This window comes from Drosophila elegans, unplaced genomic scaffold (genome assembly GCF_018152505.1).
Source record: "Drosophila elegans isolate 14027-0461.03 unplaced genomic scaffold, ASM1815250v1 contig_476, whole genome shotgun sequence".
NCBI lineage: Eukaryota > Metazoa > Arthropoda > Insecta > Diptera > Drosophilidae > Drosophila > Drosophila elegans.
Window position 1 is genome coordinate 20,359,305 of NW_024545863.1, and position 10,139 is coordinate 20,369,443.

At 47.1% G+C, this 10,139-nt stretch overlaps 3 protein-coding genes across 4 annotated transcripts; 2 read left to right on the forward strand and 1 right to left on the reverse strand.

Moving 5' to 3' along the window:
- The first annotated feature begins 109 nt into the window (after positions 1-109).
- LOC108139250 (integrator complex subunit 5) lies at positions 110-3,951 on the forward strand. The gene is made up of 8 exons (XM_017261926.2): positions 110-290; positions 359-1,134; positions 1,281-1,625; positions 1,791-2,055; positions 2,120-2,544; positions 2,617-3,261; positions 3,326-3,468; positions 3,532-3,951. Exons 1-8 carry the CDS (start codon positions 184-186, stop codon positions 3,811-3,813), a joined length of 2,988 nt encoding a protein of 995 aa, XP_017117415.1. The 5' UTR covers positions 110-183; the 3' UTR covers positions 3,814-3,951.
- On the reverse strand, positions 3,933-7,680 carry LOC108139251 (serine/threonine-protein kinase stk11). 2 transcript variants are annotated; one of them, XR_001774163.2, is made up of 5 exons: positions 6,178-7,680; positions 5,494-5,688; positions 5,273-5,433; positions 4,436-4,773; positions 3,933-4,366 (listed from the first exon to the last, which is right to left on the reverse strand). XR_001774163.2 is itself a non-coding variant. In XM_017261927.2 (4 exons), the coding sequence occupies exons 1-4, from the start codon at positions 7,191-7,193 to the stop codon at positions 4,505-4,507; spliced, it is 1,641 nt and encodes a 546-aa protein (XP_017117416.1). In that variant the 5' UTR covers positions 7,194-7,680; the 3' UTR covers positions 3,933-4,504. The 2 variants fall into 2 exon arrangements, 1 of the variants encoding a protein (XP_017117416.1); XM_017261927.2 differs by having other exon boundaries at positions 3,933-4,773.
- A 142-nt stretch (positions 7,681-7,822) lies between these two features.
- LOC108139252 (26S proteasome non-ATPase regulatory subunit 9) lies at positions 7,823-9,851 on the forward strand. Its single transcript, XM_017261928.2, has 3 exons — positions 7,823-8,033; positions 8,843-9,169; positions 9,235-9,851. Exons 1-3 carry the CDS (start codon positions 7,932-7,934, stop codon positions 9,466-9,468), a joined length of 663 nt encoding a protein of 220 aa, XP_017117417.1. The 5' UTR covers positions 7,823-7,931; the 3' UTR covers positions 9,469-9,851.
- The last annotated feature ends 288 nt before the right edge of the window (positions 9,852-10,139 follow it).

The window sequence follows — 10,139 nt, forward strand, 5'->3', positions numbered from 1 at the left end:
TGTTTATTGTGACCAGTTCAGTTGGCAGCGCTGCGGCAGAGGGAAAGCAGAGTAGAGATGGAAAAACAACGACATCGAAACCGATGTTTTCAAAACATCGATGTCATCGACGTTGGCATCGATGTTTCTTCACCTCTGCTGCTCACTTGGTCAACTTTTTAACCCGATGCCTAAAACGACAGAATGCTGCGCCAGAACCTGTTGGATCAGCTCAAGCACTTCATAGAGACGGTGAGCAATGGCCACAGTTGTCCCCAGCTGCTGACCAGCCCCAATCTCATCAAGCTCGCGTGAGTAGCGGCCGCAATGGCCCATATTACACCCGTACCGGAGTAAACAAAACCCGGACTCTTTGCAGGCTGGGATTTCTGGAGGAGCTGCCCGCCACGCGAGACATAGTGTTCGAGTACTTTGCCCTGCTGGCCGAGATCAGTGTGCAGCTGTATGTGTCGCCGGAGATGGCGGACGCCAAGACCGGAATGCCGGTGTCCCAGGTGAAGCAGGCCGGGAATCGCCAGCAGCAGCTGCGCGCTCCGGAGTACGAGAGCTTCAACATTGTGAAGACGGCGCTGCAGAGCCTGGTGTGGAAGGGTCCGCCGGCGTGGTCGCCCCTGATCGCAAACTGGAGCCTGGAGCTGGTGGCCAAGCTGTCCGATAAGTACACCCAACGCCGGATGACCATCACGGCCAGCTGCAACTACTGGCTGGAATGCAGCGCCATGCACGGCCTGATGACCCTCATCAACAGCTGCTTCCGCAAGCTGACCCAGCCAGAGGAGGAGGCCTGCGTGGAGATCATGCTGAACGCCTTTCACCGTTTCCCCATGACCTTCGACTGGATCGTGGCCAGGTTGGGCGGCTGCTTTCCCTACAAGATCATCATGCAGATCCTGCAGTGCGGCATCAAGCGATTTGTCGACGACTACCGCTGCCACCTGGACTCGGAGGCGGGCATCCTCGACTACATGACCTCGTGCCACGAACAGCAGCTGAGGGCCGCCTTCCGCGAGATGCTCAGGGAGGGATTCGCGCCCAAGAAGCCGCTGGACGTGGCCGTCGTTCCCTTTCTGCTGATCACCACCAACTACTCGGACACGATCCTGCAGAGCTTGGTCAATGTGCTGGTGGAAATATGTGAGTGTCACTTTGCTGTAGTTAAAGCCGAACCAAATCCATCAAGCATTAAGCTTAGACTTCAATTGTAACTTATTAATTAATAACTTATTCTAAATACTATTACAATAAGCATTAATATTATTTTAAATTATAAATATATACAGATACCGAGGACATGTGCGAGGTGATTGTGCAGAAGTCGCCGCTCTGGCTAAGCAACAAGATGTTCGCCGGCATGCAACCCACGCTGAACAACGCCGTGCTTCGGCTGAACGAGCACGGAGCCACGCTGCTGCTAACGGCGGCCAGGATGGCCGAGAAGTATGTCTGGTGTCAGGACTTCCTGGACAACTCCATGCAGGAGCTGGAACAGTGGGTGCTCAACCAGAGAAATTTCCCGCTTTTGGCGGACCTAGCTTATGAGGAAACGAAGTACATGCTGTGGAAAAGCTGCCTCAGCACTAATCTCTTCGAGCAGCAAACGGCCGTGCGACTGCTGCTGGTTGTCTGTAAGCCTAAACCTTTTGTTTTTATATTGGTATTTCGAAATTTACCTTATTATGTTTGAAGGCTATCGGTGATGATATAAGCAGTTAAAGGATTTGCTTTTACTTCATTCTTGCCATTAAATATAGCCATTCAAATAATATAACAATTGGTATTCCTCTTTTTAGCCTCCCAGCATCCACACATCTACTACCAGACCATATCTCAACTTCTGAAAAAGTCGTACGCTCAAAATCCAAATGGAATTGGCGCCCTCATTCGTCTGCTGGGTGGCCAAAGCGGAATGGTGAACTTTCCGGGATTCACGCCTGGCTTTAAAATGGTCCTGGAGGACATCACGCTGCATGTTCAGGTTAACAATCGCTTGCCAGAACCGCCAGGCACGCCCTCAGAAGCGTTCAACACTTTCTCCAACCTCAACATACTGGCCAGGTAGGAAATGTTGCACCTTGTTTAAGCCCTACCATTGACTCTTCTAATTAACAATGGCCTCTAGAATGCACAAGAGTAAAAATGTAGCTCCATACATCAAGGCACAACATTTAAACCAAGCCCTCAACGAGTGTCTGCCAAAAATTATCCAAATCTTCGACTGCACCGTGAACAAGTTGGTTCTTCGGATGGATAGAGATGCTGCTGAGCGCAGTGCGCAAAAATTTAGAGCGCAGCAAAGCAACAATAACAACAACGACAACAACGACATGTGCAATGGCAAGGAATACGGAAAACGACCCAAACTAGAGCCGGAAGAGGAAAAGGTGGAGGACGAGGACGTCATGCGAATGCGTTTGGCCCACTTAATAGTCGATCTGTTAAACAACATAGATGCCGGCAGCCGCAGCAATGTGCTGCGTACTCCACAGGTCCTGAAACTGGCCGTGCTTAGCGTAAAGTACTTCTTTGTGGGCCTAACAGAGCAGAGTAAGTGCCTATTGGCATTGGCCTTTAAACTTTACCTGTATTGAGTCACTTATGAAACGCACTTTGTTGCAGCTTTGATTCGTCGAGCGGCGGCCTCGCATCGATCATTCACCCTGCTGCAGCGGCAGTGCTCCGCCCGAAAGATAGCGAGAACTGTGTGTCTGCGCGAACTGGTGGAAGGCGCCCTCTTCTACCATGGCCATCTGCTGGGCCAGCTGGAGGAGTATGAACTGGATGAATTGCAGATCCCCGAGCACGAGCTACTCATCCTGCAGAACCTGCACACCAGCTCTGGCGCCAACTCGAATCGCTCCGTACTGCATTCCGGGATTATTGGGCGGGGTCTGCGACCAGTGCTGCCCACCAACGACAGAAGCTGCGACGCCGAGAAGCAGGCGCTGTATTTGAAGGCATTGAATGCCTGCTGCGCCGATCTGGAGAAACCGAACAACGTGGAGGGCTACTCGCTGGTCTCGCTGCTGCTGGTCGAGCTGGTCTCCACGGATGTCATGTACAACGGGCTGCCCTTTCCGGACGAGGAGTTCACCAGGGTCACCATGGAGCGGGACATGCAGATCAGGAGAGCGTTTATCACCTCACCCGTGCTGTGGGCGGTTTTGGGACTGATTGCCGGTCATAGGCCGGCACTTTGCTACTCCTCCGTGCTTCTGCGTGCACTCTGCGCCACCTGTTTGCATCACTGGCGGGGAAAGAATGGTGAGCAAACGGGACTTTGTCGAGTTTCTAACAACTTTCTAAAACAAAATGTTCCTCTATTTAGTTAATAGATTCCAGCCCACGGCTGCCAACGATGAACTGATGCTCTGTACCAAGAAAATGCTTCAGCTGCTGGCTATGAGCCAACTGATTCCGCCACCACTTACCAATCTGCATCTCATCATCGAGCACTTTGAATCGGCAGAGGTAGACAGACATTTAATTAAGCTAAAACTGCAACCTTATTAACCAAATCCTCTTGATTTCCAGATCGCCCTTCTGCTGCGCGAGTGCATCTGGAACTACCTTAAGGACCACGTGCCCTCGCCGGCGCTCTTCCACGTGGACAACAACGGACTGCACTGGCGCAACACGAACACCCAGGTGGCCAAGGTGCCGCCGCAGTATGTGGACACGCTGCGCCATTTGATGCAGCGGAAACTGGCCACCTTGGGGCCCCACTACCACCAGATGTTCATCATGGGCGAGCTGATGGAGGCGAACTCCGAGTCGGATCCCACGGCCCGGCTGCAGATCGTGGAACTAGATTAAGGCATCTTAGTTAGCTAGCCTAATGTTGTGTGCGCCTGAGCGTGTGTGGATGGAATGCAATGCAGTTGCAATGGACGGAATTGTAGCGTGTGTGGAGTGTGTGCGAACTAAATGCAGTGTTTGTATTTTGATCTTCAATGGATTCTTTTATTTTCGTTTCATTGGTTTGTAAAAATTAAAATCTCAACCTAGGCCTTGCAAATACTGTCCAGCAGTTATTGTACCGATGGCTCCTGGAAGTCGCATCATCTGTCTGTTTAGAATATAACGAAGCCAACAACAATTTCACTTGAACATCTTTCTTTATGTGTGCGAACCGATGGGCACCATCTCCTCCAGCAATCCTCCGCTGCCTTCAGTACATCATATACATATTAACGACTAATTTACGTTTTCATTTGATTCATATAATACACAGTATTGTCACATGGATATATAGCTTTTGTGTCGCCCGATCTCGCTTCTCCCTTCATCAGTTTACTTAGAGTCTTTGCCGATGCTGCTACTGCTGCTGCTCGGGCGTCCAGGGTGATCCTGGCATTCCTACATGGTTCTATGGGTTCAAATACTTGGCGAATGTAGGACAACAAAAACGTTAAAACAAAACCAAAAAGTTCCTCACAATTTGTTAACAAAGTTATTCCTTTCAATTAATCTTAGCTTCTAAGTTTTGTGGCGGCATTGATAGTGCCTACGATGTCCGGCAGTGGCTCAGTTTGCGTACGGAGATGCAGGACGTTAGCTTCTTGGCGCGCCGCTTCAGGGCCGATCCCTTCTTCTTGACCGGCGCCTCCTCCCTGCTTCCGTTGCCTAGGGAATTTCCGGAGGCGGCTGCGGCGGCGGCAGCTGCAGCAGCACTTGTGGAAGGCGGCTCGTAGGCGTGGCAGGCAGCTTGGGCCGCCGCCGACTGCTTGGACCGGATCTCGGATGCCGCAGCTTGGGCTTGTCGGGCGAGCTCCTCTGCATAAGAAATCAGAAATGGTTAATAGAAATCCATCGTTGCAGTAGCCATTAGAGTGGGTCGATTTCATTAATCAGTGCTAAGACACTGATATAAATTTGTCGATCAAAACCTTTTCAAGACCACTCTAATTTAAACTATTAAAGCCAAATTGTACTTTATGTTGGCGATTGTATACAACAGGCAAAGAAACCCGTTAAAACTCTTTAAAAGTAGTGCTATTTAAAACTATTCAATGTAGAGGAGTTTTACAAAGTGTTTTTTAAAGAGGACTTTTGATTTTTGAAATGCAAATAGGCAGAGAAACCCCATTTGAAATTCATTAGAACTATTGTATCTAAAGGAAAATGTTTGTTTAAGAAAGATCTCTGGTTTTTAAAATTGAAATGGTACTATTGAAGTTTTAGAAAATATTTCTTTAAACGGATATTTGGTTTTTTTTTAACCTTTTTTAAATCAACCGACTTGCTTCGAACAGCAGATGCTTTCGGTACTCACGGTTCACATCGTGCTCGGTGAAGTAGACATCCTCTTGATCTTGATCGCCGTAGTGGTAGGCTTCCAGGTAAGGTATCACTGTGGAGCTGCGGTATTTGTCGCCCTTCAGCGGGGGAATGGGTATCGGTGGGCCGGTCACCGGCGGGGCGGATCTGAACCAACTGCAAAGCATCAATTTAAGTTAAGTGATCGGAAAGTCAGCAGAGGAGAGCTCAACTCACGTGTCGTGGCGAATCTCCTGAAGGGAGAGGCGTTTGCTGGGATCAGCCTGCAGCATGCCCAGGATTAAGTTGGCGAAGTCTGGGTCCAGCTCATAGAGCCACTCGGGCGCCTCCCACTGACCTCGCCCGATGTTTTCCAGCAGCCGGTAGATGTTGTCTCCCTCGAAGGGATACTGTCCAGTGACCAGGTTGTATCTAAAAGATATTGAGATTGGTGAAATGGTATTAATTGGAAAAACACAAGGATTAAATATAACGAATTTTATATTGACATATCGTTAAACTAAACAAGCATATATTTATTTAACTATCTTGAATCGATTTACAGCCTTTCATTCTTCATAAAATGAAGTGATAAAATATAGATAATTTGAAATAATATTGATCCAAACTTATATGGAACTCGAAATTGCCTTGGTGTTTACAACTTTGAAAACTACATACAGTGGTTACAATGATGTAATTGTTTATATTTAGAAACCACAATAAATACTTGATAATCTTATTTTAATTAATGATAAGCCTTGATGGGTTTTCACTTTATCTAAACAAAAAAAGCTTAGGGACAAAGAACAAGTTATGATAAGCACTAAAACTGTTGAAAACACACAGAATAGTTTTGATTAGAACAGACAACCAAGGACTTATTTAAAGGGTATCAACAAAAGCAAGGAGAAGGCTTACAGTGTCACTCCGCTGCTCCAAATGTCCACCTTGAAGCCGGCGAAGGTCTCGTGTCCGTTGGCGATCTCCGGTGGCTGGAAGGCCGGAGATCCCTGGCCCGTCGTGCAAGTGTCGTCCGGCGCGAACAGATCCAGTTGCTCGGCCACCCCGAAGTCGGAGATCTTGAGCGTCAGGTCGAGGGATAGCAGCAGGTTGCCCGGCTTGATGTCCTTGTGGATGACCCGGCAGCTGTGCAGGTACTCCAGACCGTCGACCAACTGCTGGAAGTAGCCGTGGGCCTGGAACAGCGGCATCCGTTTGTCCGCCTGGTAGTCCACCATCTCCTGCAGCCCGCCGACGCAGTACTCCATCACCAGGTACATCTTCTGCTTCTCGTCGTTGTAGAGGACGTCCACCAGCTCGACGACATTCTCGTGCTTCAGCTGCTTCAGCAGGGCGATCTCCCGTGTGACGTTCTGCTCGCCATTGGGGATCCGGCGCAGCTTGCGCTTGGTCAGGATCTTGACGGCCAGCCGGCAGAGGTTCTCCGAGTTCATGGCCTCCTTCACCTTGCCGTAGGAGCCCTCGCCGAGGACATCGCCCATGATGTACTTGCCCACCATCTTGATGCACTTCTTCTTCTGCTGGTATATGATGTCCTGGCTGTCGACGCGGTTGAAGAACATGTTGCCCATGTCCAGGGTGACGCGATCCAGCGTCTCGATCTCGTCGTCGTCCAGCCAGGTGACCTGCGGATGCGGATGCGGCTGCTCCTCGAGCAGCTGTTCATCTGGATTGTAGAAGGAAGCGCCTGCGGGCTGCGACTCCTCCTTGAGTTCCACAAAGGCTTCGTCGTCCAGCTCGGAGGCGGCGTCATAGTGATAGTTCTTGTTGACCAGCAGAAGGCTCATCTCGTCCTCGACGGGATCCTCCTCCTCCTGCTTGTGCTGGGCTCCTCCGCCGCCGCCGCCGTCGTGGTGGTGGTGATGATGATGATGTGCTGCCTTGATCTGTGCCTCCATGGTGGTCACAGTCATCTGGACAGGCTCCTCCTGGCTCTTCCCGCACCGGCTGCTTCTGCTTCTCGGCGTCGAGAGCTAGAACATTGCATAAACCACGGGACAGCACCCACTGATCACATATCGCAGGTGGGCCGTGATCCGTCGGACTGGTGGTTATGGAGCAGCCTCGGGACTTGCAATGGGAGGTCAGTTACCTATCCGGACAACCAATCAACCAATCCTCTCCAGGCACACGCGCGTTTTTATCGCTCTCCACTTGAAATTCCTTTATTTGTGTATCAATTCACACAAACACTCGAATGGATTACCCTTGCCCTGCGATTTTTCGAGGTCCCTCGTCGTCCGTAGTTTCGCGCGAAATCCCCTGGAATTCCGTTACCCCTCTCGCCAGCACTTTTGCTCTATTTTTCATATAAATTTGTTAATTCCTTTTTAACTTTTAAAGAACAGCTGTTCTGAAGACAGTGTGGCCAAGGCTTTCGAATAAGTCGATTAATTAGTAAGTCGTAATTCTGTATATGGTTTTTCGATAACTTTTATGTCAGCAATGTTTAGTGTGGAAAAACTGACGATTTTTGCTAAAAAACGAATTGTTTACAATTTAGGTTTGTGCAGTATGGCCACACTGGCTAAAGCAACCAGGGCTGCAAGACACTCTGAATTGTTGTTGTTTTTGGCGAGACGAGGCAAAAGAAGTTAAAATAACAAAATATATTTTCGAAAAACACTAGAATATCAAACGACGGGAAAGTCATGGACACAGGGATCACCACCAAGGAGCGGCTGGAGCGTCTGATGAACGCGAAGAAGCAGCTGGAGGCGCAGATCACCAAAAACGGACAGATCCTGGCCGCCGTAAGTAAAGTAGCGAATTCATCTCATACCGTGTCTTTTGGGTAGGGTATATTCACACTCACAAGCAGTTGGTTACGCGGCAGTCACTTTCGTCAGTTACCCTCGTTTTTCAACACCATTGTGCAGTTTTTTTTAAAGGGATCAAAGGATCGAATTAATATTTGTAGCTTCAAGAAGGGTATACATATGTTAAAGGAAACGATCAAACGTATATAAATTATACAAATATTTTTGTACCCTTTACAATAAAAAGGAAAGATCTACTTAAGTAGGCAATTGGCCACGCTGCCCACGAGACTTACGAATTGTCAACACCACTTCTAATAGAAACAATTAGGATCGTTGGGAATATAAAATGTACAGTACTTAACTATAGCTTAGTTTGTTTTTAATAATAGTAAGATGGTAAATAAAATTCAAGCCCAATTAAGATTACTAAAATCTTTCTCAAGCATACTCTTTCTATAAATACAATACATCTAATTTTTAAATATAATGAATTTTTAATATGAAATTTCATTAGTTCTAAAAATTTTATAAAAACTAAAAAAGATAAAACTTTGTTTTTATTTAAAAGTGGCATAATCTTTTTGCACTAGAAGCTAGAAAATGTTGAAGAATGTTTGATATAAGTGCCTGTGGCGTAGAATCCAAATGTGTTTCTAGACTTAAAACTTACCAGATGATAAAAGTCTTAGGTGCATCCTGTAATTAATAATTATACTTTAAAATCATGCGGTCTAGAAGAGTATTTTCTTAAGCTGCCCAAATCTATTTATAATATACAAACTTATGGCCTTCCTTTCCAGAACGATAATGTGGGGATGAGCGGTCCGCTGGTGGACTCGGAGGGCTTTCCGCGCAACGACATCGACATTTACCAGGTGCGCCAGGCCCGCCAAACGATCATCTGCCTGCAAAACGACCACAAGGAGCTGATGAACCAGATCCAGAGCCTGCTTAACCAATACCACAGTGAGATTGCCACCACAGATCCCGAGCTGGTGAACCGCGCATCCGCCTTGGATTTGGACAGCGACCGATCACCAGGAGGAGCGAATATAGCTGATCTTGCACCTGTTCGCGCCATCGTGGTGGTGAACCTAGTTAGTCCCGATTCACCCGCCGAGAAAGCTGTGAGTGGAAATATAAAAACTACCAAAAAAAGCAATTATTAACCCTATATTATTGGCCATTTCAGGGACTCTGTGTGGGCGATGCCATCCTCCGTTTCGGTTCCGTCAACAGCAACAATTTCAAGGGAGATCTCGGCCAAATTGGCGAGGTGGTGCGCAACATGCAAAACCAGAATGTCCAACTCAAAGTGAAGCGAGGCGAACAGCAGCTGGATCTGATCCTGGTGCCCAAGACTTGGAGTGGACGCGGCCTCCTTGGCTGCAACATTGTCCTGCCGCCGGAGTCCATGGAACACTGAATTAGTTACCTTTTAAGCTTTGACGGAAGTGCCAGTGTACATTTGCTCTGCATTTAATTATTAGTTCATGGCCAGGCCACCTAACATGTTTGCTCTGATTTGTGGAAATTGATTTTTGGTTTGGTAGCCTGAATACGGGTTTTTAGGCCAATTTAGTCGGAGTCATCTTGCTGATTGGCAGGCAGGTCACTGTGCCAAGGAGCAGGAATGGAGTCACCCAAGGTAGATGAGACTGCGACCCGTTAAGTATACTCAATTTTATTCAGGGTAAGATAAAGAATGGCTGAGGATTTAGTAAGCTATATATCCTTTCGAATGATTACGTTAAAATTGACTTGCTGTAAAAAAACAGTTATCAAAAATAAAAAAAATTGATCAAAATATACGTATATTTTTAAAAACCCTTTTTTCGCTGAAGTGACAAACTGAGAATTCCATCGTAAATTGTTTTGTTTAATAAAAGAATATGTATGAATAGTATGTATAGTTGTATAGCAACTTAAAAAAATAAAATAATACTGTATATTTACCTAAGAATCTTTGTTGCTAGTGGTAATTATTTTGTTTAAAATTTAAGTTCAACAACCGGAAAAGAGAGTTCAAACTTAAAGGCTGCTGAGTGGTATAGTTAAGAGCGAAAAACTAAGAGAATGTTTATACGGAGGACATAG

Excerpts from the sequence above, each read along its gene's own strand:
- LOC108139250 (XM_017261926.2), top strand. The coding sequence starts at position 184 with ATGCTGCGCCAGAACCTGTTGGATCAGCTCAAGCACTTCATAGAGACG. Across the intron at positions 2,056-2,119 it reads AACCTCAACATACTGGCCAG|AATGCACAAGAGTAAAAATG; the intron begins GTAGGAAATGTT and ends AATGGCCTCTAG. Across the intron at positions 3,469-3,531 it reads AGCACTTTGAATCGGCAGAG|ATCGCCCTTCTGCTGCGCGA; the intron begins GTAGACAGACAT and ends CTTGATTTCCAG.
- LOC108139251 (XM_017261927.2), bottom strand. The coding sequence starts at position 7,193 with ATGACTGTGACCACCATGGAGGCACAGATCAAGGCAGCACATCATCAT. Across the intron at positions 5,689-6,177 it reads TGGAGCAGCGGAGTGACACT|ATACAACCTGGTCACTGGAC; the intron begins GTAAGCCTTCTC and ends AATATCTTTTAG. Across the intron at positions 5,434-5,493 it reads CAGGAGATTCGCCACGACAC|TTGGTTCAGATCCGCCCCGC; the intron begins GTGAGTTGAGCT and ends GATGCTTTGCAG.
- LOC108139252 (XM_017261928.2), top strand. The coding sequence starts at position 7,932 with ATGGACACAGGGATCACCACCAAGGAGCGGCTGGAGCGTCTGATGAAC. Across the intron at positions 8,034-8,842 it reads ACGGACAGATCCTGGCCGCC|AACGATAATGTGGGGATGAG; the intron begins GTAAGTAAAGTA and ends CTTCCTTTCCAG. Across the intron at positions 9,170-9,234 it reads ATTCACCCGCCGAGAAAGCT|GGACTCTGTGTGGGCGATGC; the intron begins GTGAGTGGAAAT and ends TGGCCATTTCAG.